This window comes from Jatropha curcas, chromosome 7 (assembly GCF_041381405.1).
Source record: "Jatropha curcas cultivar XTBG-Jc1 chromosome 7, XTBG_Jcur_1.0, whole genome shotgun sequence".
NCBI lineage: Eukaryota > Viridiplantae > Streptophyta > Magnoliopsida > Malpighiales > Euphorbiaceae > Jatropha > Jatropha curcas.
In genome coordinates, this window is record NC_143157.1 from 3,459,949 (window position 1) to 3,487,058 (window position 27,110).

At 41.9% G+C, this 27,110-nt stretch overlaps 1 protein-coding gene and 1 non-coding gene across 2 annotated transcripts; one reads left to right on the plus strand and one right to left on the minus strand.

Annotated features, from left to right (window-relative positions):
* Positions 1 to 2,793: 2,793 nt before the first annotated feature.
* Positions 2,794 to 25,461, minus strand: LOC149494589 (uncharacterized). The gene is made up of 5 exons (XM_089724047.1): positions 25,450 to 25,461; positions 25,287 to 25,388; positions 4,002 to 4,162; positions 3,446 to 3,678; positions 2,794 to 3,350 (listed from the first exon to the last, which is right to left on the minus strand). Exons 1-5 carry the CDS (start codon positions 25,459 to 25,461, stop codon positions 2,794 to 2,796), a joined length of 1,065 nt encoding a protein of 354 aa, XP_089580173.1.
* Positions 25,462 to 26,870: 1,409 nt separating this feature from the next.
* LOC149494590 (small nucleolar RNA R71) lies at positions 26,871 to 26,977 on the plus strand. Its single transcript, XR_016321930.1, has one exon. It is a non-coding gene; the product is annotated as a small nucleolar RNA R71 (small nucleolar RNA).
* Positions 26,978 to 27,110: the final 133 nt, after the last annotated feature.

Genomic DNA, 27,110 nt, shown 5'->3' on the forward strand with positions numbered 1-27,110 from the left:
GGTTTCAAAAGTCATAATTTAACTTAGGTGGCATAGACTAAATATGGAGGTCAACAAAAAATGCCTAAATTATCTCTTTCTAAATGTAAGCATTTAAAATTTTTCTTCAAAGGGAATTCTAATATGTTCTAGGAATGCCAAGGTTAAATAAACTTTGATTAAAAACACACCTATATACCATAAAATTCACAAAAATTAGTGCTTATGATCTTAAAAACAAATGGTTAAATCAAAGAATCATGTTAAATTAAAAATTTAAATTAAAGATTAAACATACTAGACTAGAAAATCAACTAAATTTATCACAAGTTATTAAATTATGATAATTTTCAAGCTTGCTAACAATTATTCCAACCATATTAAGCTAATACAACAAATAACACTAAAATTTAACTCTAATTTCCCTTCCCCCAACTTAATCTAGCACATTGTCCCCAATGTGTGTTTTCTCAATTCCCCAATCTTATTATATTATCAAGAAAAAAAAAAGATATGAGAGTTGCGAAACTGTTACCACCATTGTATGAAAAATACAATAAAAATGAAGGAATTTATACGATAAGAGTCGGGCACCGGGAATTCTCAAATCTACGAAAAAGAATCACTAAAATAAAATAAATTATATGCGAAATACTTAATACAAACAAGAACACGGTCTAAATAAAAAGGAAGAATTAAAAAAAGTACAAACCGATAATAAAAACAATACGAAAAATAATAAAAAACAAAACAAACATTCCTCATGTGGTGGAGGTGGATGCGGCTGCAGCAACTGTATCATAGTTTGGAGCTGATTGGCGATTCCCTGATGTTGGCTTTGCATGGTATCTACTCGAGAGTCGAGGCTCCCTTGCATAATTTCTATGGATTGGAACCTGTCAGAAATCATGGCCTCCATTCCTTGAAAGCGAGCATCAAACATGTCCATTCTAGACATCATACGGGCAAGAACCTCTTCGTTGGACAAATTGGACGCTCGTTGAAAGGAAGGACCGACTCTAGATGTACCTGCACCAAAAAAAGTACCAAAACTAAGGAATGTATGTGGAATATCCTCCTCCATATTAGTATCATTAGCCTCTTCAGTTTTCCCAACCTCAGGTCTTGCTTTTTGGGATCCCACAATACGGAACGTATCCCCTACCTTTTCTACTAACCTCATATGCACCATAACATCAATGTCGAGTTTAGTACCCTTTCCACCTCCCACAATATCATAAACCGGTTGAACAGGGTTCCACGCTCTCAAATAAAAAGCAATACGGGTCACAAAGCATCCCATCATAATAGCTTCCTTTTCTGCCCTTGCAATTCTAAACCATCGTTGGCATAACTAAAAATCAATATTAAGAAAAATGCCCTAGTCCATTGCCCAAATAAAGTGTAATTCATTTAGGCTTAACGCCCCATCACTCTCACTTCGTCCAAACATTGTGTTAGCCAAAAATTTATGAATATACTTATAGGCTGGGTTTCTCAAGTTTAAGGCTTTCGATAATCTAGGATTGTACCCAATTTCCCCAGTCAGTCTTGTCCATGTTCCACGATCATTGAAATCTTTGGGTATTTACTTAAGGGCATTCTCAGTGGGAAACCCGAATATATGGCTAACCTCATTCACCGATAATTCATAATTTTTGTATCTGAACTTAATCTCACTAGGATATGCATAAAGCAATATAGTAATATCAGCAGAATAAGAACTTAAAAATTCTAAAGTCATAGGGGCATACACAAATCCTTCATAGCAATAAAGTTCTCCCACCCAATTCGCTTAAGAGGCTCTAGTATAGTATCTTTAAGTCCTATTTTTGCTAAAGCATTTTCATGAATGAATTAGTTGGGCAAAATAGATCGGAGAGAGAGTTTAGTGTACCTTTCTTAATGCTCAGGCATGCCGATTTCGAATGGTGGAGGAGTAGGACCTGTGGGAGGAGGTGGTGATGAAGGAGCCGTGGGTTGGACTCTTGTTGCCACTGAAGCGACAGATCTTTGTCTCTTATATCATGGAGGCATGGTGAAAATTAGAGAGAAAATGGAAGATAAAGTGTTTTGGTAGAAAGGAAATGAAAAAAAGTTGAAGAAAACGAAGTGAGGGTGTGCTATTTAAAGGGAAAAGGAGATAAGGTTTGCATGGTAACCGAAAAGTCAAAGCACGCTGTTTTAAAAATTGAATTTCGTAGTGTGGCACGGCCATCATGTCTAACATGGCCTGGGCGTTCTGAGCTCTGGACCTCGCAAGGTAGTGGCAGCACGGGCGTGCTGAGGTGAGCACAATTGGAGGTCAACAGTCCTTCCTAGCACGGGCGTGCTGCTAAGCATGGTTGGGGCACCTCTGAACCTACGAGAAACATAGGGTTACCTGACACGGGTGTGTTGAGGTGCACGGCTGGGGCGTGCTAATCTCTAAACCTATGAGAAACAAAGGGTTACTTGGCACGGGCATGTTAAGGTGCACGACTGGGGCGTGCTAGCCTCTAAACCTAGAGAGATTTTTCCTTTTAAGTAGCATGGCTGTGTTGAAGAGCACGGCCAGGGCATGCTGGTGCTGAGTCCTTGTTTCACCTGAAAATTTTTGGACTAACAACGTAAGGCAAGAATGATTAAAATTTGGGAAAAAACTAAACAAAAACGTAACAAAAATAAAACAAAAGGGGAGAATTTAAATAAAAGTGCATGGGTTGTTTCCCATAAGCACTTTTGTTTAACGTCGTTAATGCACTAGACCCCAATTTAGGTAAGACTGATAGCGATTTTGATTGGATTAAAATCTCCATCTTGGTAAACTTTCAATCATTGTGCATTGACCTTGAAGCTCCGGTCCCCATTCATTATTTCAACGGCTCCATATGGAAAAATTTCTTTGATCGTGAATGGCCCAGACCACCTAGAGTGCAATTTTCCTAGAAAAAGACGAAGCCTAGAGTTATAGAGCAATACCTGTTGGCCGACCTTCAGATTCCTCACAATGATGTGCTTATCATGCCATTGCTTAGTGCGATCTTTATAGATTTTGGCATTCTCATAAGCATAGAGCCTCATTTCATCCGTGGTATTCAATTGAAGCAACTTCTTTTTACGTACCTCGTTGGTATTAAAATTGAGAAACTTAATTGCCCAAAATGCTTTGTGTTCTAACTCAACAAGTAGATGACATGCCTTACCATAGACCATTCGATACGGAGACATACCAATTGGTGTTTTAAATGCAGTTCTAGATGCCCAAAGTGCATCATTAAGCTTCTTGGACCAGTCCTTCCTTGATTGTCCAACTGTAGTTTCCAAAATTTTCTTGATTTCCCTATTTATGACCTCTACTTGTCCATTAGTTTGTGGATAGTATGGGGTACCTACACAATGAGTAACACTATATTTTGAAAGAAGGGAATCTAGGTACTTATAGCAAAAATGCTTACCTCCATCCGTGATTATTGCTCGAGAGTACCATGACGTGTGAAAATGTATTTCTTTATGAAGTTCATCACACTCTTGGCATCATTGTTGGGAAGAGCAACTGCCTTCGCCCATTTGGAGACATAATCCAACGCCACTAAAATGTATTGGTTGGAATAAGAAGATGGAAAGGGCCCCATGATATCCAAACCCCAAATATCAAAAATCTCCACTTCAAGGATGTTATTCAATGGCATCTCATGTCTCTTGGATATATTCCCTAACCTTTGACAATGATCACAAAGACAAACAAAGTTAAAAGCATCTTTAAATAAGTTAGGCCAATACAAACCGGTTTCTAAAACACGTGCTGCCGTCTTGCTCGCTCCAAAATGTCCTCCACATTCCATTGAATGACAAAAACGAAGAACACTTTCCATCTGTTCTTTCGGCACACATGGTCTAAAGAGTTGATCACTATAATACTTGAACAAAAAAGGCTCCTCCCAATAATAATATTTAAGATCATTAAAGAATTTTTTCTTTTATTGATAAAAGAGATTGAGAGGAGTAATTTTGCAACAAGATAGTTAACTATATCATCGTACCATGGAGCTTGCATATTGGTTGGACGAAGGAGATGTTCATGGGGGAAGTCTTCATTGATTTGCAACTCCTCTTGCTTATCTTCCCCCAACTCAAGCCTTGACAAATGATCAGCTACAAGGTTCTCGATTCCCTTTTTATCACGAATCTCCAAATCAAATTGCTGCAAAAGAAGAACCCAACGAATTATTCTAGGTTTTGCATATTTCTTTTCTAACAAATACTTAATAATGGAGTGATCAGTATAAGACTATTGTTTTAGCTCCAATCAAATATGCTTTAAATTTATCAAAAGCAAAAACAACAATAAGAAGCTCCTTTTCAGTGGTGGCATAATTTAATTGGGCATCATTTAATATACGACTAGCATAATAAATGACATGCAACTTTTTTTTCTCTTCTTTGCCCCAAAACAGCTCCTACAGCATGATCACTAGAATCACACATGAGTTCAAAAGGTAGGCTCCAATCCGGTGTGGCGATGATAGGAGCTGAAATCAATTCATTCTTCAATCTGTTAAAAGCATTCAAAAACTCTTTGTTAAAATCAAAAGGAACATCCTTAACTAATAAATTACTAAGAGGTTTTGTGATTTTTGAGAAATCCTTGATAAATCTCTTATAGAACCTTGCATGACCAAGAAAACTCCTTACTCCCTTTACTAAATTTGGAGGTGGTAGCTTTTCAATTACCTCTATCTTGGTTTTGTCCTCTTCAATCCCTTTTTTTCTAAGATTTTATGCCCCAAAACAATACCTTCACTAACCATAGTGACATTTTTCCCAATTCAAAACAAGGTTAGTGTCCTCACATCACTGCATTACTAGAGAAAGGTTATAAAGACAAGAATCAAAAGAAGAACTAAACATAGAAAAATCATCCATAAATACTTCAATAAATTTTTTAACCATGTCAGAAAATATGGACATCATACACCTCTGAAAAGTTGCAAGTGCATTACACAACCCAAAAGGCAATCTCCTATAAGCAAAAGTATCAAAAAGGGCAAGTGAAGGTCGTCTTTTCTTTATCTTCAGGAGCTATAGGTATTTGAAGATACCCTGAATAACGATCTAGAAAATAATAGTAAGGGTAACCTGCAAGTCTTTCAAGCATTTGATCAATAAAAGGTAAAGGAAAGTGATCTTTGCATGTTGCTTTGTTCAACTTTTGATAATCAATACACACACGCCAACCTGTAACAGTTCTAGTAGGAATTAACTCATTATTCTTGTTAGAAATAACTGTCATACCTCTCTTATTTGGAACAACTTGAACGGGACTTACCCACTCACTATCTGAGATTGGATAGATAATGCCTGTATCTAAAAGCTTAATGATTTCAGCTTTGACTACTTCCTTCTAGTTTCGATTTAATCTCCGTTGATGCTCAATTGTAGGTTTGTAGTCTTCTTCCATCAAGATCTTGTGCATGCACACACTTGGACTTATCCCCTTCAAATCTGCGAATGACCAACCTAAAGCTTTCTTATGCTTTCCTAGAACCTGCAACAACCTTTTCTCTTCATCAAGTGATAAGTGAGAGGAAATAATAATAGGAAAAGAATTATTTTCATCTACGAATGCATATTTTAAATGAGATGGAAGTTGTTTTAATTCTTGCTTCGGTGGTTCGCTTACTTCCTTACCTTTGATGCTTTGATCATTAATGTCACCTGTAACACCCACCGGCCAATCCCGGAGAACCAGATGGCGGATGCTACAATCGGTGCCGGAGCACCGTCTTATGTCCCTTATTAAAGCTAGATCACAAATTAGAAGTGGTTAGATTTTCATAAGGAGGCAAGTAATTAACATTTTTTTTTCTACAAACAAATAACTAACATAATAGTTAAGGACATTCCTACGAAAATTTTGCAAGAAGTTCCCCTAAAAAAGTAACTTGCCACACAAAGAAAATATACACACTTCCAATTTTCTCCAAACCCCAAAACTCCAATTCAACACAACATGCCACAAGCACTTCTAAATATCCATCAATATACTTAGATTCCATCACAATATTCTAAACACATTCTCTTTTCAAGGAATATATAATCATTTTACACAAAAAATATAATAAGATGTTATTTCCTTAAAGAATAATAACTCTTAATAAATTATAAACTTATTATATACAACCTCCATAAAACAATATTTTATATACATGCCAAAAATCACCATTTATATAATATCTTACCCAAAATGGTATATCTACTCTGATGCTACTCCTTTGGTCTTGAAAAACATTCTCCGCTCCTAACCTACGCGTGATAAAAATCAATGCGCTGAGTGGAAGACTCAGTGATGCTAAATAACCAACAATTACAATAACAAGAATAGCCAAGGCAAGTCTCGCAAGTGCTTTAAATTACTCAATTATATAAATACCGAAATCGCATTAATTTAATTTAAAACACTTTGAAAGCAATAAGAAGATTATAAATACAAATATGTCTTCAAATTTCATTCTTTAGTTAAGGCTCGTACTAATACAGAATGAACATGAGCAGATTTGATCGTGGCCTATATTAGCGCCACCCCCATCACACAATCGTGGCCTATGAAAATGCCACCCCTATCACACAAATAAGTGCGTCTGCCTATGATAAGGGCTGATAACCCTAGCATATGATCATAGCTTCACATAACAAAATCAATCTCATCATACCACATTTCAATCATGCATAGTAGAGCCCAAATCAAAATTATTCTTTCACAACGAACTTTCTTACTTATTCAAAATTCTTAATCAAAACACTTTATTACTTAATACCCATCATTTCAAAATTTCTCAACTTACAACTTACAACAATTACCACATTCTTCAAAGTAAATATTTCAAATATATATATATATACTTAATATAGTATAAAAGTACAGATATCAAGAAATTTTCGGTATTTTCATAAACTTGACCTTTGCTGGGTTTTTAAAACATAAATTGAGTTCTGGATCTCCAAATTGAATGAAATCCAATTCATTAGAAAGCTAAGAAAAAATGATACAAATGAAGGGACCACAACCCAAATCAATCGGTAAGATAGCAAACAAAAGCTAGGAACACAGACCAACAAATCAGACCTGATTCAGCAGAACCAAGTCCAATGTTTATTGAATTACGACTTATCCAAACACTCAAATTAACCCAATCCAGAACGAGAGATGTATCAAGACACAGGGAAACAACTTTTATGAAGAACTCAGAACCTAATCTTATCATTATAGTGGTCAAAATGGACACTCAATTCAGTAATGCATGTGGCCCGACATGACAGAGTCAGTTTGGGTGTTTCAGCCATAAGTTGGTCTATGTATCTCCAAATTGGACACTAGAGGACGGGTTGGAAAAATAAGAGGTAGAGCTACAACTTTTATGAAGAATGTAAGACATTATTTTGCCATTTTAGTGGTCAAAATGGACAATCATTTCGGATATGCAGGTGAGACACCATAACAGAACCAGTTTTGGTATTTAAATCATAAGTTGAGCTACAATTATTGGAATTAGACATAAGAATATGTTTTAGAAAGATGAGAAATAGAGCTACAACTTTCATGAAGATGACAGAAAATAGATGGGAAGTATAAAGGGGTCGAAAATGATGTCCAATCCCATTTAAGAACATATCTAAAATTAAAATTCATCAATTTAACCAAAACATAGAAAGTTCCCAAAATACATTCAAAAACCTAAAAATTAAAAACAACTTAAACAAGTGAAAGGTCAAAGAGAATATTATTGCACTAACCTTATTCACAAGCTTGAATAAGCTTAGAAAGCCTTACTCCTTGGCTTTCTCTTTACCTTTAGAGGATGGTTCTCCAACCTCTTCAAAGTATGAGAAATCAACATTAAAATCAAAAATTGACAAAAGAAATAGATGGAGTGTGATTTAATGCATCTATAACATGTCTAAACCATGAATTCTACTTATTAATTCACACAACTCAAAAACCACAACTTACTTGCTTCAATGGTAACTTCAATTCTCTTTACTTTTAATCACTAATCTCACCTTCTACTACTTAATTCTTAAGAATTAAGTACTATTCCATGGTTTAATTAGGTAGATTGGTGGTAATTTGGAGGTAAGAAAATGAAGAAAATGAAAGAAGAGGAAGAAGATGAAAATGGCATTGGAGAAGGAGAAGAGAAGAAAAAGAAAGTTAACTTTAAGGTGACAATGTCAAATTTGACTTCCTAATTTAATGCCAAATGTGTGGCTAAGATCAAGTCCTAAGTAATCTCTTCCAATGGCTCTAAATATTCCTCAAATAATTCTCTTCTACTTATGATTTCACTCCACCAATTAATTAAATTAACTCCACTAAAATAATTCCTCATTTATTTCTTAATATACCACACTAGAAAATCATTTAATACATAAGCTCTCCAATAATATTCATGAAATATTTCTACCCGCCTAAATTATGCAAACATGCTCCAAAAATAGTAAATAAAATATTAAATATGCATACTAATTTTTCTAGACTAAAATAATACCAAGTCCCGGACCGATGGTACTATTCACAGACCGATAAATCACTATTACCGACAATAAAAGAAAATCAGACTGTTACTGTGAACCCCTTCCCCAAATGTCATAGGCATGTGATGCATATGATGAATGAGAAGAAATGCACGTGAGTGTGTGAGTCGCCACCTTGTTTAATTATTTTAGGGTAAACTAGGAAAAAACCCTAAGTGACTCCATTTTCAATTAACCTAGTTACTAGATTAATTATCCCAATGTTTAAGGCACAGTCTGCGAACCCGAGATGGATCCCGAGACTATGTCATGCTGATGAACTAACCGATGGATGAATGCTTTGCAAGGTGAATGATGTAATCGGACCAAATGAAATGTTTATGTGATTTTGACTTGCCGCCCGGGGTGAAATCCCGAACGTGCCTACGTACTTCCGTGTGAATGGAAGATCAAAGTCAACGTAGTTCGATAGGCCTCTTTTAGAGGGCTTTGAATGGTATGCTTAATGCATGGGTGTGTGTATGCTTTGTGCATTTTGTTTAGGCATTTTGCCGAAAGATCGATTAATTCGATTAGGCGTTTTGCCAAAAGTGTTGTTTTTAAAGCATTTTTGCCAAAATGATCGTCGGGCTTATTTTTGCCGAAATTGGTGTTCGGGCTTATTATTGCCGAAAATGATTTTTGTCGAACGATTTGTCGCCAAAATCGTTGATTTTAAGGCTCTGAGCCGAAATTGATTGATTTTAAGGCTTCGAGCCGAAAAAGTGTTGATTTAAGCAATTCGTTTGCTAAAATGTGTAATTTAGGCGATTGTCGCCAAAATGGTTGATTTTGAGGCTTTTAGCCAAAATGATGTGATTGGGCGATTGTCGCCAAAGTAATTGATTTTAAGACATTTGTGTCAAAATGATTCATTTAAGCGATTTGTCGCTCGAAAGTGTTGATTTTAAGGCATTTGTGCCAAAATGATTCATTTAAGTGATTTGTCGCTCAAAAGTGTTGATTTTAAGGCATTTGGCCAAAATGGTTCATTTAAGCGATTTGTCGCTCAAAAGTGTTGATTTTAAGGCATTTAGCCGAAAAAGATTGATTTTAAGGCGTTTCGCCAAAATGGTTCGATTCTACGACTTTTAGTCGAAAAAGATTGATTTTAAGGCGTTTCGCCAAAATGGTTCGATTTTACAACTTTTAGCCGAAAAAGGTTGACTTGTAGGCATTTTACGATTTTACGACAGGCCCCGCGCGCGCTGGGAGGCAGGACTCGCCCGACGCGCGAGGCAGGCCACGCCCGCGCGGGGCGACAGGCCCCGCGCGAGCTGGGCGGCAGGCATCGCCGCGCTGGGCGGCAGGCCTCGCCCGCGCAGTGGGGCGGCAGGTGCCGCCCAGGCCTCGCCCGCGCAGTGGGGCGGCAGGTGCCGCCCAGGCTGGGCGGCTGCTGCCGCCGTTCCCGGCGGCCAGCTCCGCCGTGGCCGGCGGCAGGCGCCGCCGTGCCCGGCGGCCGGCGCCGCCGTGGCCGGTGTGGACACGTGCCTCGCTCCGGGGGCCTTTTTGGGAGTTCCGGACCTCCGAAAATATTCCGGGACCTATTCCGCGATCCTCGCGACATTCCGGACGTTTTAAGTACCATATTGACATATTTTCGGTGAACTTCCGAAATAGCCTTTGGTCCGGCCGGACTGTTTGCAGTCCGGGAAAACAGGCTTTCTGAGCCTCAAAATTTGGGTATTCACAGTTGCCCCCCACCGTCGACCATAAAAATGATTTATGGGAGTCGGTGGTTGTCTGAAACGCAAATTTTGTAGGCGAAAACTGGACGCGTCCAGAAGACCCGCCTCTTGACTATTTGCTTATAAATAGCTTGAAAAAACTCATTTTCATTCATTCTAAACTTTCTTACCTATGGAACTCTCTCAAAATCTCTCAACTTCTAAAGCTCCAAAATTCTTTTTTTTTTTTTGTTCATGGCTTCCTCTGATCTGAGCGGTGAGGAGTACCTGGGGTCTCTGGGGATCTCGCTTGACGAGGTCAACCTTATGGCGGACGCTAACACTCATGCCTCCGTAACAGGCATCTTCGCCCAGGTACGCCTCCCTTTTTTTTTTTTTTTTTTTTTTTTAGGGGCTGACGAAATGGGGATTGTGATTTTTCGGGCCTCCTGTGGCCAGAAAGAGAACTTTGGGCCTTCGTGGCCTGAATGTACTTTTTCGGGCCTTAGGCCGAATTGTGAATTGTCGGGCCTCTATGGCCAAAGTGTGATTTTCGGGCCTTAGGCCGAATTTGTGAATTTTGGGCCTCTGTGGCCGAATTGTGATTCTCGGGCCTCTGTGGCCGAATTGTGAATTGTCGGGCCTCTATGGCCAGAGTGTGATTTTCGGGCCTTAGGCCGAATTTGTGAATTTTGGGCCTCTACGGCCGAATTGTGATTCTCGGACCTCTGTGGCCGAATTGTGAATTGTCGGGCCTCTATGGCCAGAGTGTGATTTTCGGGCCTTAGGCCGAATTTGTGAATTTTGGGCCTCTGCGGCCGAATTGTGATTCTCGGGCCTCTGTGGCCGAATTGTGAATTGTCGGGCCTCTATGGCCAGAGTGTGATTTTCGGGCCTTAGGCCGAATTTGTGAATTTTGGGCCTCTGCGGCCGAATTGTGATTCTCGGGCCTCTGTGGCCGAATTGTGAATTGTCGGGCCTCTATGGCCAGAGTGTGATTTTCGGGCCTTAGGCCGAATTTGTGAATTTTGGGCCTCTGTGGCCGAATTGTGATTCTCGGGCCTCTGTGGCCGAATTGTGAATTGTCGGGCCTCTATGGCCAGAGTGTGATTTTCGGGCCTTAGGCCGAATTTGTGAATTTTGGGCCTCTGCGGCCGAATTGTGATTCTCGAGCCTCTGTGGCCGAATTGTGAATTGTCGGGCCTCTATGGCCAGAGTGTGATTTTCGGGCCTTAGGCCGAATTTGTGAATTTTGGGCCTCTGCGGCCGAATTGTGATTCTCGGGCCTCTGTGGCCGAATTGTGAATTGTCGGGCCTCTATGGCCAGAGTGTGATTTTCGGGCCTTAGGCCGAATTTGTGAATTTTGGGCCTCTGCGGCCGAATTGTGATTCTCGGGCCTCTGTGGCCGAATTGTGAATTTTTATTTTCTGTATTTGCTGTTTTATTAGTATGCATGCTAAGATATATTATCCTTAGTAAAGAACCAAGGGACAATTCTTATATTACTTTACCTTTTAGGATCCTTACATTAAATTGGATGTGGCTGAGAATTCTATGTTCGAAATCCCGATCGAGATATTGGATCCGAGCCACCCGGTCGGGGCAATCATCAATCCGTCCCGTCTGGGTTACTTGAGGCATTTTGATGCTGGCCGAAATAGCCACAAGGAGTTGCTGGGTGCTTTGGCCGAGAGATGGTGGGACACTACTAACACTTTTCATTTTTCTTGGGGCGAGATGACAATGACCCCTGTGGATTTTTCTGTGATTACCGGAATCCCTTTTGGTATTCGGACGATTGAATTATATGATGACTGGAGGACAGAGATTTCCCCTGATCGGATGGTGGAATTGATTGGTATAGACCTGCCTCGGATTGTCGGGCCAGGCTCTGCTACTCCAGCTTTGAGTGTTTCCAGGCGCTGGCTATATCTCCAAGCCCCCGGCATTTATGCTAGACATAGGCGGGGAGAGCTGACGGCTACTCAGGTGGCCAGATTCACTTTGTTGCTGATGTTTGCCTTGACCTTTTGGTCCAGCAGGAAAGAGAGGTTTAATCCTTCTATTTTGAAGAGTTTAGAAAACCTAGCCCATCTCACGGAGTATGACTGGGCCGGCGCTATTCTGAGCCGTATGTATAATGACGTGTGATCTGAGTCGGAGCCACTGTAAACTTAGCGGGACCTATTACTTCTGGGAGGTAATGCGAAGAACATTCTGTATATTTTTCTATATTATTAGCCTTCTTTTGACTCTCGTTTCTTCTTTGTTGCAGATTTGGGCATTTGAGTATTTTCCTTACACTCGCCCGGAGCAGATTCATGCGGATCTCGGATTAGGGCTGGTACCTTTGGCTCGGAGATGGTACCGAACAAACCTTCATACCAGTCGGCATAAGCACTCGTTAAAAGACCTGAGAACCTTTTTTGATACGTGTAGCCCGGCACAGGTATGTGTTCAGTAATTCTGGAATACGTTGAATAAAAAAGATTTATCAACATATTTGCATCTTTTTTTTTTTTTTTAGGTTGAAGTGGGGGCGATGGCCATTCGCCTACAGAGCTGGATCCAGGTTGATCCTCATTTCCAGCGGTCGGATGACTTGTCTCGGCGGAGGGTGATCTTGTCGCATCCCGTCGTGAGACGATACTACTTGGGCGAGAGAGTAGACTTTCAAATAAGAGGCTGTCGTTCCATCCCTTATCCTCCTCCCGGGGACATGCGAGCGGGCAGGCAGATGACTCTCACCGATGCGCATACTGAGGGTATTCTGTATGGAGAGTTCATCTTGGAGGGAGATTATGCTGAGTTCTGTAGACTCTTTCTGATGCAGCCTATTGGATCGCGGCTTGACAATTTTCAGAGATCAGCTCCTTTCCATCCTCCCGCCACCCGCTCTTCTCGGGCCGCGGGTTCTTCGAGTAGGACTTCAAAGAGGAGGCCTACGACTGATCCTTCTTCTTCTACTCGGGCTGAAGGTTCATCTCAAGCCGGCCCTAGCCACTCGGCCGGCCATTCTAGGGCTCCCCGGGCTGTGACAGAGGCTACTGGGTCACTTCATTCAGACTTGGCCAATTTACGTCTTCCGTACAGCATTTCCTACCATACTCCTGATGCTCCTTTAGCCTTTCGAGAGGTCTCGCTGGAAAATGTGGATCGCTTGGCTCTGCCTTTTGAGGACATTACTGAGGTAAGTAAAAATTGCTAAATCTCTCACAAAAACGATTCATAAGAGATTTGACGTTCATTTGCATTTTTTTTTATGCGTGGCGGCCGCTGCCGCCATCATTCAGTGGCAATTTGGCGACCGCTGCCGCCGTCATTCGGTGGCAATTCGGCGGCTGCTGCCGCCATCATTCGGCGGCTGCTGCCGCCCTCATTCGGTGCATTTTCTCCTATAAAAGCTTGTTCTTTGTTTCGGCTCTTCACTCATTCCTTATCTTCTCTCTTCTTCTTTTCTCTCTGTGTTTATCTTTTCCAAAGAATGAATCCTTCTTTCAATCATAGCATGCACAGCTGGGCTAGGAGTCTCTCCAAAGTTGAAAAGATCAACTTGAAGAGGTATGGCCTCTCTCCTATCATTACCCTTAGGGGGGTAGTGATCGACTGGAACTTTTTATGGGCCTGTATCAGACTTTGGGACCCTGAGGCCCACGTTTTTCGGTTCGGGGCCATGATGGAGGAGATGTGTCCTCTTTTCGAGGAGTTTTGTGCTATCATAGGGTGTGACCCTAATGCCCCTTTAGTCAGGCATGAGGTTAAAGTTGGGTATGTTCGGTCATTTGAAATTTTATTTCAATTCAGCCGGCCACAAGCTAAAGCCATGATTGTTAATGACCAGAAGGCGATTCTGATGCCCCTGATTGATGAATTTTCAGAGGTCCGTTTGGATGACCCAGACCGGATGAGGCTTAGGATGCGGGCCTTTGTATTTTGCTTATTATCTGGTTTCTTGTTTAACAAGGATCCAGGCTTCGGGGATCTGCGATTTTGTCCTATGATTCGACAAATGGAGGACATGGGTTGCATTGGTAGCATTGTGCTAGCAGAAACTATCAGGAGCCTTGACAGAGTTGCTTTAGGCTTTGAGGACTGGACGGTTTCCCCGATTATTCTCCAGGTACTTCTCCTCTCTTCTTTTCCCTATTTTTTGTTTTGATTCATTCCCTTGTAATAGAAAGGATCCATTACTCAGGTTGGGTTGAAGGACCACCTCCAAGTAGTTGCTGCTCCAACTTTATTGCCCTATAACCCTGTCCAGTATCGTATGCGGAAGATTTTGATTACATACCCGTCCGTTGATGCGTGGACTTCATGGTTAATTGAATTAGGTCCAGACGAGGTGTTGTGGTTCGTACCTTGGTATGATATCAACCGGTTTATTCAGGTTAGCTTCCGCCATACTCAGGTTTACCTGTTGGGCCTTACAAATTGCACCTGGTACTGTGCTTCGCGCGTTCTGAGACAGATGGGGATAGATCAGACTGTTCCGACCATGGATGATTCCCTAGCTGATTCAGCCATCACTCCGGGAGTTACTCGAGCCATCCTTAGGGCCTGGGTTAGGGACCATCATATGGTTAGACCTTCGCCTAATCCTGCTGGTATTCAGACTTCTCCTGAGTACCGGTCTTGGTTTATGACCATTGTCTGGCTAGTTGAGAAGCTGAGGAGGAACGCACTGCTGAGTGTACTTGAAGGTTGGACTCAGGCTGACGCTGGTAATGAGGCTGGGACTGATGAGGAGATTCTGTTGGTTCCCCAGACGGGAAATGTTGGAGAGAGTTCGGGAGCTAAAGATGACTCGGAAGACGTTGCCCCAAGGAGGCGACGGGGCACTTAGACTTTTATGGGCTTTTTGGATTTTTTTTTTTTTTGTTTTTGACTCTTTTCGATATTTTGGCTTTGGACTTTGGATGTATGTTTTATTTGGACGTGGACTCTACTTTCTTTAGTTTTCTTCTTGATTTTAGACTGTTTGCCTTTGTTGCTTTCAATTGGGCATGTCATTTGACTTTTAAGCTTTCCAAGCATTTTCCAACTTTATTTATTCAAGCTCTGATTTTTGCCTAAGTCGCCCTTTCGGGTTTTCAACTTAGCGAGCTACCCATTTTTGCCTAAGCCGCCCTTTTCGGGTTTTCAACTTAGCGGGCCCCGATTTTTGCCTAAGCCGCCCTTTCGGGTTTTCAACTTAGCGGGTTTTTTTTTTTTTTTTTTGTTTTCTTCTCTTTTTTTTTATTATTATCGGCAAAAAAGAAAGAATTATGAAATGGTATGTTTTTTTTTATTAATGTTTAGACCGTACCCAATGAGGGCTGCCTACATATCTCCGATATATAATTTCTTTTTTCCAAAGAGAATCAGGTCTAATGTAGTTGACTTTACATTATGCAATGTTTATCATACAAAATATCTTTTTAACTGATCTAAATTACATGGATTTGTGAATTCCAAACCATCCAAATCAGTCAAGATGACGGCTCCGCCGGACAATATTTTCTTCAACACATAGGGTCCAGCCCAATGAGGGCGAAACTTCCCACGTGGGTCTATGATTGGCTGTCTAATCTCCTTCAGGACCAAACAACCTTCTTCCAGTTTCCGGTCTTTGACCTTCTTATTAAAATGTCGTGCCATTCTCCTTTGGTACACTTGAGTTTGGTGGACTGCTTGTAGTCACTTTTCATCCATACTCAAGAGCTGTAAATGATAATTCTTTGCCCAATCTGCTTCGCTAATCTGGCTTTCCTGGATAATCCTTGCCGACTGAACTTCCAGCTCAATAGGCAACACTGCTTCCATACCATACACTAAAGAATACGGAGTTGCTCCGGTGGGTGTTCTAATTGAAGTCCTATATCCCCATAAGGCATTCGGTAACTGTTCATGCCAAGCTTTGTGCTTCTTAATTGTCTTTTGCAAAATAACTTTTATGGCCTTATTTGCAGCTTCTACAGCCCCGTTTGTTTGTGGACGATAGGGTGAGGACTTATGATGTTGGATTCTTGTCTCTTTCAACAAATTAGCAAATTCACCCTGGAAGTGAGCTCCATTATCCGTGGTGATCTAGAATGGCGTTCCGTACCTGCAAAGGATGTTGGTACGAACGAACTGTGCTGCCTTCTTGGCATTCAGAATCGAATAAGAGGCTGCCTCGATCCACTTAGTGAAATAATCTATAGCAACCAAAATGAACTGGTGACCGTTGGAAGCCTTCGGGTGGATTTTTCCGATCACGTCTATGCCCCAGGTCGCGAAAGGCCATGGTGAAGTGATAGGATTCAGATTGACCGGAGGCTGTTTTTGCAATTTAGCAAAAATTTGACATTCGTGGCACTTCTGCGCATGCCTCACACAATCTGCCTTCATGGTTGACCAGTAATAACCTAGGTTCATGATTTTTCGAGCCAAGGCTATCCCGTGCATGTGTGGGCCAGACTCCCCGTTATGTAAGGAATCCATGATGGTTTGAGCTTCTTCCTCATCAACGCACCTTAGGTGCAGGCCATTCCAACTTCTTTTGTACAGAATTCCCCCAGTAAGGAAATATCCGGATGCTAGTTGTCTCAATGTCCGTTGATCAGTTTTGGTGGATCCCTCTGGGTAAACTTCATTCTGAAGATAATTCTGTATATCCCAATACCAGGGCTTATCGTCGACCAAATTCATGATATGTGCTGGCTGTTTCTGTAGCCGCACTGTCAAGGGTCGAATGATTCGATCCTCTTCTACATTGACCATGGAGGCTAGAGTGGCTAGAGCATCTGCAAACTGATTTTTGGCTCGTGGCAAGTAATGGAAGGATAAACCATCAAATTGCTGAGCCAATTCATCCAAGCGTTGTAGGTAAGGAACCAAACGCTCTTCTTTAATTTTCCATTTCCTTAAAGCATGGGAGACTATTAAGTTGGAATCTCCGAAAACCTTGAGGATCTTTATCTCCTTTTCCAAGGCGGCTTCTAACCCTCTTATGCAAGCTTCATACTCGGCTTCATTGTTAGTGCAGTTGAAATCCAATTTGACTGCGATTGGGATGTATTCTCCACAAGGAGTTTTGAATACAACTCCAACCCCATTTCCATGGTAATTCGAAGCTCCATCGAAGTACATCTCCCAGACTTCACTTTCTAAGCTTAACAAGTCTTCATCAGGAAATTCCACTTCCAGCATTTGGTCTCCGACCGGTAATTCAGCTAATTGATCAGCTAAAGCACCGCCTTTTACGGCCTTCCGTTGGACAAACTTTAGGTCATAAGCTGCAAGTACTGATACCCACTTTGCCATCTTACAGTCAAGAACCGGCCTCTCCATAAGGAATTTCAAGGGGTTCGATTCGGAAATAACGTACGTAGTGTAAGACGAGAGGTAGTGCTGTAGCTTGGTACAGGCCCAGACTAGAGCCAGACACAACTTCTCTATTTTATTGTACTTAATTCGTATTCTAGCATCCTTTTGCTGAGATAATACACTGCATTTTCTATCCTTGTATCTTCTGCTTGCTGAGCTAACATTGCACCCATAGCTTCTTCCGTGACTGATAGGTACAATAGCAAAGGTTTCCCTAGCCTTGGTGGCTGTAAAACCGGCGGGGATAGCAGATATTGTTTGACTTGGTCGAAAGCTTCCTGACAATCCTCATTCCACTTGACTGCTACTCCTTTCCTAAGTAACTTGAACATAGGACCACAAGTGTCTGCCAGTTGATTGATGAACCAGCTGATATACTGTAGTCTTCCCAGGAAACCCTAGACTTCTTTTTCCGTCCTTGGAGCTGGCATTTCCAGAATGGCTTTGGCTTTTGAAGGGTCAATCTCTATGCCCTTCCGACTGACCATATGCCCCAGAAATACTCCGGATGTAGCTCCGAACAGACACTTTGCTGGGTTGAGCTTCAGATTATACTTTCGAAGTCTAAGGAAGAACTTCTCGAGTGCTGTTGTATGTTCTTCAGCTGTTTTTGATTTAACAACCATGTCGTCCACGTACACTTCTACCTCTTCGTGAATCATGTCATGGAAGATGGCTGTCGCCATTCTTTGATAGGTTGCCCCCGCATTTTTGAGCCCAAAAGGCATAACTCTGTAGCAATAAGTTCCCCATTCCGTGATGAATGCCGTTTTCTCTTTGTCTGGCACATGCATCATTATTTGGTTGTATCCGACAGCAAGATCGGTCAAGGAGACCATCTCGTGTCCCGCCATTCGGTCTACTAACAAGTCAATATGCGGTAGGGGGAAGTCATCCTTCGGACACGCCTTGTTCAAATCCCTATAATCAACACACATTCTGACCTTACCGTCTTTCTTCGGCACTGGCACAATATTTGCTAACCATGTTGGGTAGGCGATAGGTTCTATGAACTTGTTTTCCAGCTGCTTGGCCACTTCTTCCTTGATCTTCAAAGACCATTCTGTCTTCAGCCTTCTCAGCTTCTGTTTTACTGGCTTAGCCTCGGGGTATACTGGGATTTTGTGTACCGCTATTGCTGGGTCGATTCCCGTGATGTCGCTTGCCTTCCATATGAAGCAATCGGCGAACTTCTTCAAGCATTCACTGACTTTTTTCCTGTTAGCACAATCAAATGCAATGTATGTATATTCATTTTCTTCTTTGCCAATTATTATTTTTTCTTTTTCATTTTTTATTTCGTTTATTTCTTTTTCTTTATTTTTGCTTGGAAATGCTTGGAAAGATAGACACGCGGGGTAATCAAGAATCTGCAAACCTTTATTGATTATGACGGAATCGTCTTCAAAGATTACATCAAATTTGAAATCTGGATTTTCAAAATCCGACACAGACGACTCAGAATTGGGACTGGACTCTGGCTCAGTCTCATACCCAGGGTCAGACTCAAACTCAATACAGGACTTGATTTCAACTTTTGACTCTAGGTTCGACTCGGGAGGGGGTGTATCAGCAGTGCGCTCCTCCTCGGCGTACCAATTGGTGAGAGGTCCTTCATTTGGCTTGATCAGGCTCAGTAAATCTTGGTCCCCATCATTTCCTGTAATGACTGCAACCTCATCAAAGAGACTAGGCTGCATGAAGTCTTCCACTTCTGGATTGGTCCTTGTTTCAGGCTTGTTACCCCATACATCAGAGAATATTTCTAATCCAGGCAGCATCTTTTTAGCAGTCGGGCAGTAAAATGGTTCTTGGAAGTTACGATAAGGAATCGTCTCTCCCGATTTGCAGAAGCGACTATTTAAAGTCAAGAAGCGTGATGGCATCTGTATGTTTTTCTTCTTTCCTCTTCTGGTCTTCTCAGCACGGTCTTCATCAGTAGGCTGATAACCTAGCCCGAAAGTCCCTTCATTCACCGGACATTCCCAGGCTTGCAATGCGGGGTATGTCTTTCCAGACCTTGCCATATTCATTCCTGGCAGATAGGACATCTTCAGCATTAAAGGAACTATGCAATTTATCTGCACCGTCCTGAAATCAAAGAGAATTCGGGAGTTTGTAGTCTTCCCTTCTATGAACTGCACAGTGTCAAATTGAAATCCCGAAAGGGGCAAGTTGGTAGTCTCAGGGTTGACCTCAAAGAGAGGCTCGCCTTTCGGCTTTTTCAACTGATTGTAGTCATCTCCCTGGATAGTAATAACCTTGTCCTCATAAGGAAACTTGACTTTTTGGTGTAAGGACGAGGGTATTGCCTTGGCATGGTGGATCCATGGTTGACCCAAAAGTAGATTAAAGCTGGTTGGTACATCAATTACGTGGAATGGGACTTCCATCACAGCTGGCCCGACTGTCAATTTTAGCATAGCAACCCCCAATACTTCCCTTCGGGTACTATCATAGGCTTTCACTATCTGGTCAGATGGAATGAAATCTGTCTCTTCTAACCCCAAACAGCTGGCTACCCTTAGTGGGCAGACGTTCAATGCTGACCCATTGTCAATGAGAACCATGGGTACAGTTTTGTCTCTAGTCTGAATGGTGACATAAAGAGCATTGTTGTGACTGCTTCCCTCCTTAGGTAAGTCATCATCAGAGAACCCGATGCTTTGCATTTTAGATGATTGAGTGAGGGTGGACACTAGCACTTCAGGGCTAACCTCTACCGATGTCTGAAGTTGGCTCAAAGCCTTGCAAAGAGCTTGGCGATGAGGAAAAGATGATGCTAAAAGTTCCCAGATTGACACCTTAGCTTGTGTCTTTTTTAATTGTGATAGGACCGGATCCTCCTTCTCCTCTGTTCTTTGGTAGGGATTATTTGGAATTTTGTCCAAGACTAAAGGTTCATACTGTCTCCCGCTTCTGGTTATAGCATCGACCTCCTCAGATAGGTCATTCAGATCTAGGACACAGATTTCATTCATTTCCAAGAATAGCTCGAAAGGATCGATCAATTCTTGGTCAGAAACAATAGCATTTACCCCGTGATTTGGTAAAGGGTTAGTGCTAATGTTTGGTTTGCTTCGTGGAATAATCGAACCATTATCCACTAGGTCTTGGATGCGATTTTTGAGGGTCCAACATGCTTCAGTCTTGTGCCCATATCCCTGATGATACTCACAATATTCATCGGCTTTGTAATTCCTTGGTAGTGGGTTGGGTGGTGGTCTTGCTTCCAAAGGTTTGATATAATTTGCTTTAACAGCCTCTCGGAATACCAAAAGGATTGGCATTCCGAGATCAGTGTAGGTTCTTCTTGACTGACTGCCAGCTCTCATATTTCCCACACGTAGAGGATTTGTGGGAGTAATGCTTGCCACTTCGTGGACTTTGCTAACTTGACTAGGTTTTTTGTATTTTGAGGCCCCCGATTCTTCTTTTAGTTGCCCCATTTGAAGTAAATCCTCCACCTTCGTAGCAGTGGCAATGAGCGACTGGAATGATGGTAGATATTGAGTCTGTAACTGTTGTTGATAGACAGACAACAAGTTTTTTAAGATTATGTCCACCTGTTCTTGTTCTGAAGGTCGATTGATCATTTGGGCGGCCTTGGCCCTCCACCTCGTAAGGAACGAGGAAAAGGGTTCATTGTTCTTTTGTTTGGTAGTTTCTAGTTCTCTTCGAGTAACATCAACTTCTATATTATAGTGATACTGAGAATTAAAAGCATTGCAAACATCCTCCCAGGTCTTCATCTTAGAGCGGTCCAAACTGACAAACCACCTCAAAGCAGCACCAGTCAGGGATTGTTGGAACAACTGAGCAAGGAGCTCGCTGCTTAATCCAAATGGGTTAAGGGCGCCCACATACATTTTCAAGTGTGTTTTAGGACAGGTGGTTCCATCAAACTTGTCCATGTTTGGCATTTTGAACTTAGTAGGCAATCTTGCTTCGGGGAACAAGGACAAAGAGTCCATGTCCACCACCTCCTTGTGGGTCTTTAGAGCAGTAACAGACATTTCTAGCAATTTCAGTTTTTCTCTCATTCTTTGAGCTTCCAGCTCAGAAGCAGTTTTGGAGGTCATTTCATCCAAGTTAGGGTTTGAAGACGTAGGCGCAGAGCCAGGTCCTTGGTTGGAGGCAGCAGGACCACTCCCCCCAGCGGAGGCCCCACTTCCATTACCACCACTTAGTTCAGCTAATAGGGCGGTTCTTTGGGCAGCCAATGCCTCATTCATCCTAGCCTGTATTCTGGCTTCCATTTGTTCCATGAGGGTTTGGATGTCAGCTAGTGATGCCATCGGTGTAGTTGAGGTTGGTGATAGCACTGTAGGTGTGTCTGGTATTATTGTGGTCGCTTGCACAGGGGGTACCTGTAAGTGTAAGGGTAATCGCATTAGGGTATAGTGGGCGGTATTGTGTGTCAGAATAACTGATATGAGGTAGACCGACTCTTTGTCCAACTGTGCATGACTGACAAACAGAAGGATATTTTGTGTTCCTCTACTCTCTTCTCTCTCTTTTTTTTTTAATGCTTATGGTATGTCGTGAATGCGCACAACAACACGTCATAATTTATTTTAATGAGATGATTCATACCATTGGGAGCATACAGTCCTAAAGGATAGGTTCTATAGGCTATCACACAAAATAGAGAATCGGTTTATTAAGGGACCCTTGAGCCTTGAGCATGGATATACCTAACCACATGTGAAACAAAGAGTTTCGCGTGGGTCCAACGGTACGCATGCCCATGGGCCATTCCCAAAAGGATTAGGGATGGTTTGCGGCAACAGGGAGGACGCTTTGGCTGTCCGTCGACATAATCAAAGAGACCTGCCGATCAGCGCTACTTGCTATCCAGACTCAGAAGTTTGAACAGAAGGAGAAGAAATTCATTTGAAGTTCATTTTTTATGCAATGGAGAAAAGGATTCCCAATCGTGCAAATAAATCAACAAGTTTTAATGTCTTAATCACATTTTTCAATTAAGTCCGGATTTATCAAGTATTCTTAAGGAAAGAACACTTGATTCGTATTAGGGTACCCTGCAAAACAAAGCATAATAAAATAATGCCTTAAAGAAAGGCCGGTTAGTTTTCACAACAATTGTAGTCCACTTTATGCTTATGAATTACATAATTCCCCAGCAGAGTCGCCAAACTGTGAACCCCTTCCCCAAATGTCATAGGCATGTGATGCATATGATGAATGAGAAGAAATGCACGTGAGTGTGTGAGTCGCCACCTTGTTTAATTATTTTAGGGTAAACTAGGAAAAAACCCTAAGTGACTCCATTTTCAATTAACCTAGTTACTAGATTAATTATCCCAATGTTTAAGGCACAGTCTGCGAACCCGAGATGGATCCCGAGACTATGTCATGCTGATGAACTAACCGATGGATGAATGCTTTGCAAGGTGAATGATGTAATCGGACCAAATGAAATGTTTATGTGATTTTGACTTGCCGCCCGGGGTGAAATCCCGAACGTGCCTACGTACTTCCGTGTGAATGGAAGATCAAAGTCAACGTAGTTCGATAGGCCTCTTTTAGAGGGCTTTGAATGGTATGCTTAATGCATGGGTGTGTGTATGCTTTGTGCATTTTGTTTAGGCATTTTGCCGAAAGATCGATTAATTCGATTAGGCGTTTTGCTAAAAGTGTTGTTTTTAAAGCATTTTTGCCAAAATGATCGTCAGGCTTATTTTTGCCGAAATTGGTGTTCGGGCTTATTATTGCCGAAAATGATTTTTGTCGAACGATTTGTCGCCAAAATCGTTGATTTTAAGGCTCTGAGCCGAAATTGGTTGATTTTAAGGCTTCGAGCCGAAAAAGTGTTGATTTAAGCAATTCGTTTGCTAAAATGTGTAATTTAGGCGATTGTCGCCAAAATGGTTGATTTTGAGGCTTTTAGCCAAAATGATGTGATTTAGGCAATTTGTTTGTCAAAACGATGTGATTGGGCGATTGTCGCCAAAGTAATTGATTTTAAGGCATTTGTGTCAAAATGATTCATTTAAGCGATTTGTCACTCGAAAGTGTTGATTTTAAGGCATTTGCGCCAAAATGGTTCATTTAAGTGATTTGTCGCTCAAAAGTGTTGATTTTAAGGCATTTGTGCCAAAATGATTCATTTAAGCGATTTGTCGCTCGAAAGTGTTGATTTTAAGGCATTTGGCCAAAATGGTTCATTTAAGCGATTTGTCGCTCAAAAGTGTTGATTTTAAGGCATTTAGCCGAACAAGATTGATTTTAAGGCGTTTCGCCAAAATGGTTCGATTCTACGACTTTTAGTCGAAAAAGATTGATTTTAAGGCGTTTCGCCAAAATGGTTCGATTTTACGACTTTTAGCCGAAAAAAGTTGACTTGTAGGCATTTTGCCAAAAATGTTGATTCAGACTTTTAGTCACAATTATTGATTAATTGGACTTAAGCCGGATTTGTTCGAAATAAGACAGTTGAACCGTAGTTATTAATTAACTAAGCTCTTTCAGCCAATATTGTCGGATTTAAGCTTTAATGCTACGGTTATTAATTAACCGGACGTTTAAGCTTAATCATATTTATTTAAGACAGTTTATTTGTCTAAATGATGATGTGAATGCATTTATGCAATTATAGAATTATTAAGAGTAGAAAAGAAGTATGCATGAAGTGCTAAAATTAAATAGGCAGAGTTTCGTTTACGTACCTTATTTAATCGACGACCGCTTCTTAACTCCAGATTAAGCTCCTCGCTTAGGAAATATTAATTAATTTTAATTTGTTTAATTTTAATGTCCAAATATCACAATAAAAATGCAATAAAAATTAAATTAAATGCAAAAAGCGGTAAAGAAAACGCAAGGAGCGTGAGAGGGAGAAGGATTCGTCCGTCAAAACAGACAAGGCGCACTAGAAATAGGCTGAAAATGGCCTATTTATAGGCCATTTTCGGGTCCCGGGCGGCAGGTGCCGCCCGAGAGGGCGGGGGGTGCCGCCCTATCGATGGGGCGGCAGGCCCCGCCCACGCTGGGCGGGGGGTGCTGCCTGGGAGCGCGGCAGCTGCCGCCCAGTCGGTGGGGCGGCAGGCCCCGCTCGGTCTGGGCGGCAGGTGCCGCCCAGGGGGGTGGGGGGCCAGGCCCCGCCTGCGCGGGGCGACAGGCCCCGCGGGCTCTGGGCGGCACGCCTCGCCCCGCGGGCGACAGGCCACTCTCGCGCGGGGCGGCAGGCCCTCCCGGGGGGCGACAGCCTCTCCCGCCGGCTCTTCGCAGCTCTCCTCGTCGGGCCGAAGCCGCGCCCTCATCTGGGCTTCAGGCCTCCCCCAAGCTGCGTGCATGCCCCGCCGCGCTTCGACAGGACCCGCGCGGTGGGCGGCAGGCTCGCCTAGGCAGTGGCGGCGCAGGTCCGCATAGGCAGTGGGGCGGCAGGGGTGCCGCCAGGGGGCGGTGACTGCAGACGTTTCACGGCGGCCGGCCCGCCGTGGCCGGCGGCAGGCGCGACCTGCCCGGCGGCCGGCGCGCCGTCGTGGCCGGTGTGGACACCGGTTGCCTCGTTCCGGGGGCCTTTTTGGGAGTTCTGGACCTCCGAAAAATATTTCGGGACTCTGTTCCGCGATCCTCGCGACATTCCGGACGTTTTAAGTACCATATTGACATATTTTCGGTGAACTTCCGAAATAGCCTTCGGTCCGGCCGGACTGTTTGCAGTCCGGGAAAACAGGCTTTCTGAGCCTCAAAATTTGGGTATTCAGAGTTACATCACCTTTATCAATGGCCACTTTATTTTCAGCATTCAAGGTGTCTTTTACACAATCATCAATAACATCAATTCTAAAGCAATCATTATAAGCCATAGGAAGCTTATAAGATTTAAGAACATCAAAAACCACTTTCTTTTAACCTACCCTAAGGTTAACTTACCCTCATAGACATCGATTAATGCTCTTGCAGTTGCAAGGAAAGGTCTTCCAAGGATTAGGGATCCTTATCTATCTTCATCAATGTCAAGAATAACCAAATCAACAAGAAAAATAAATTTACCTTTCTTGAAGAGCACATCTTCTACAATTCCTCTTAGATATTTGATTGATCGATCTGCCAATTGTAGAGACATTCTTGTTGGTTTCAGCTCTCCCATCCCTAGCATCTTAAAAACCTAATAAGACATAAGATTAATGCTTGCACCTAAATCTGCTAATGCTTTTTCAAAATCAAGATTTCCAATATTACAAAGGATAGAAAAACTTCATGGATCTTTTAACTTTGGAGGTAATTTGTTTTGAATGATTGCACTACACTCCTCTGTTAACATTACCGTTCCTTGATCATCAATCTTCCTTTTCTTGGTCAGGATCTCCTTCAAAAATTTTGAATAACTGGGAATTTAAGCAAGGGCTTCAGCAAAAGGGATGTTTATTTGCAACTTTTTGAAAACATCAAGAAACTTGAGGAAACTCTTATCATCTTGTGATTTCTTAAGCCTTTGTGGGAAAGGAATAGGTGGAACATAGGGTTTCACTTCATCTTTCTCTTCTAGGTTAATGGAGGGGATATTTTTCTGCTCCTCTTGTTCAGCCTCCTTCCTAGGTGGATCCTCCAATTGTTTGCCATTCCTCAAAGTGATAGCTTGTACCTGTTCTTTGGGATTCTTTTCAGTGTTATTAGGTAACGTACCTTGAGGTTTAGAGGCCATCATGTTAGCAAACTGCCCTAGTTGAATCTCCAAGTTCCTTATCGCAGCTTGTTGGATTTTGTGATTTTCCCGAGTTTCGTTCATGAACTCGATGTAAGATTTAGAGAGAACTATAAGAAGATCATCATGAGTCTTCTTTTCTTGAGACGAGAAACCTGATGGTGCATTCAAGGTGTTGTTTGGGTTCCCATAAGAAAGATTAGGATGATTTCTCAACCTATTATCATAAGAGTTAGAATATGGGTAGTTCTTTCTTCCTTGATTCGTCACATAGTTGACTTGCTCTAAAGTTTATGGATTTAAAGAATCCAGCATGCACTCTCCAATCCCATGTTGGCCATTACACCTATCACATGCTTGCACAATAGAATTAAAAGAGTTAGTAGTCAACAAATCCAACTTCCTTACTATGTTATCCACTTTGGCATTGAGTGCAGTTATGGCATCAATTTCATAAACTCCTGCAGGCTTCTTCATTTTAGAACTATTTTGATAATGGCTATTGCTTGCCATCTCTTCTATCAAATCATATGCCTCATCAATTTCCTTTCTTTCAAAAGATCCACCAGCAGCTGCAGCTGCATCTAAAGTAATATTTATGTTAGGAGATAATGCATGATAGAAAGTTTGTACCTATAACCACTTGGGTAGGCTATGATGTGGGCACTTCCTCAATAGGTCCTTAAATCTCTCCCAAGCTTCATACAAACTCTCTTGATCCTGGTGGGCAAAAGTCATTATCTCATTGTGAAGCTTTGTGCTCTTTGAAGATGGAAAGAATTTCGCTAAAAATTTATGGGCTAGTTCCTCCCATGTAGTAAAACTTCCAGTAGGGCATGGTTGTAACTAAGACCGTGCCTTATCCCTTAGAGTGAAAGGAAACAGTCTC

Coding starts and splice junctions, on each gene's coding strand:
- LOC149494589 (XM_089724047.1), bottom strand. Junction 4,163..25,286: donor TGGCCATTGATAAAGGTGAT/GTAACTCTGAAT, acceptor CTTCTTTTGCAG/CAATTTGATTTGGAGATTCG. Junction 3,351..3,445: donor ATACATTTTCACACGTCATG/GTACTCTCGAGC, acceptor CTCATTGTGTAG/GTACCCCATACTATCCACAA.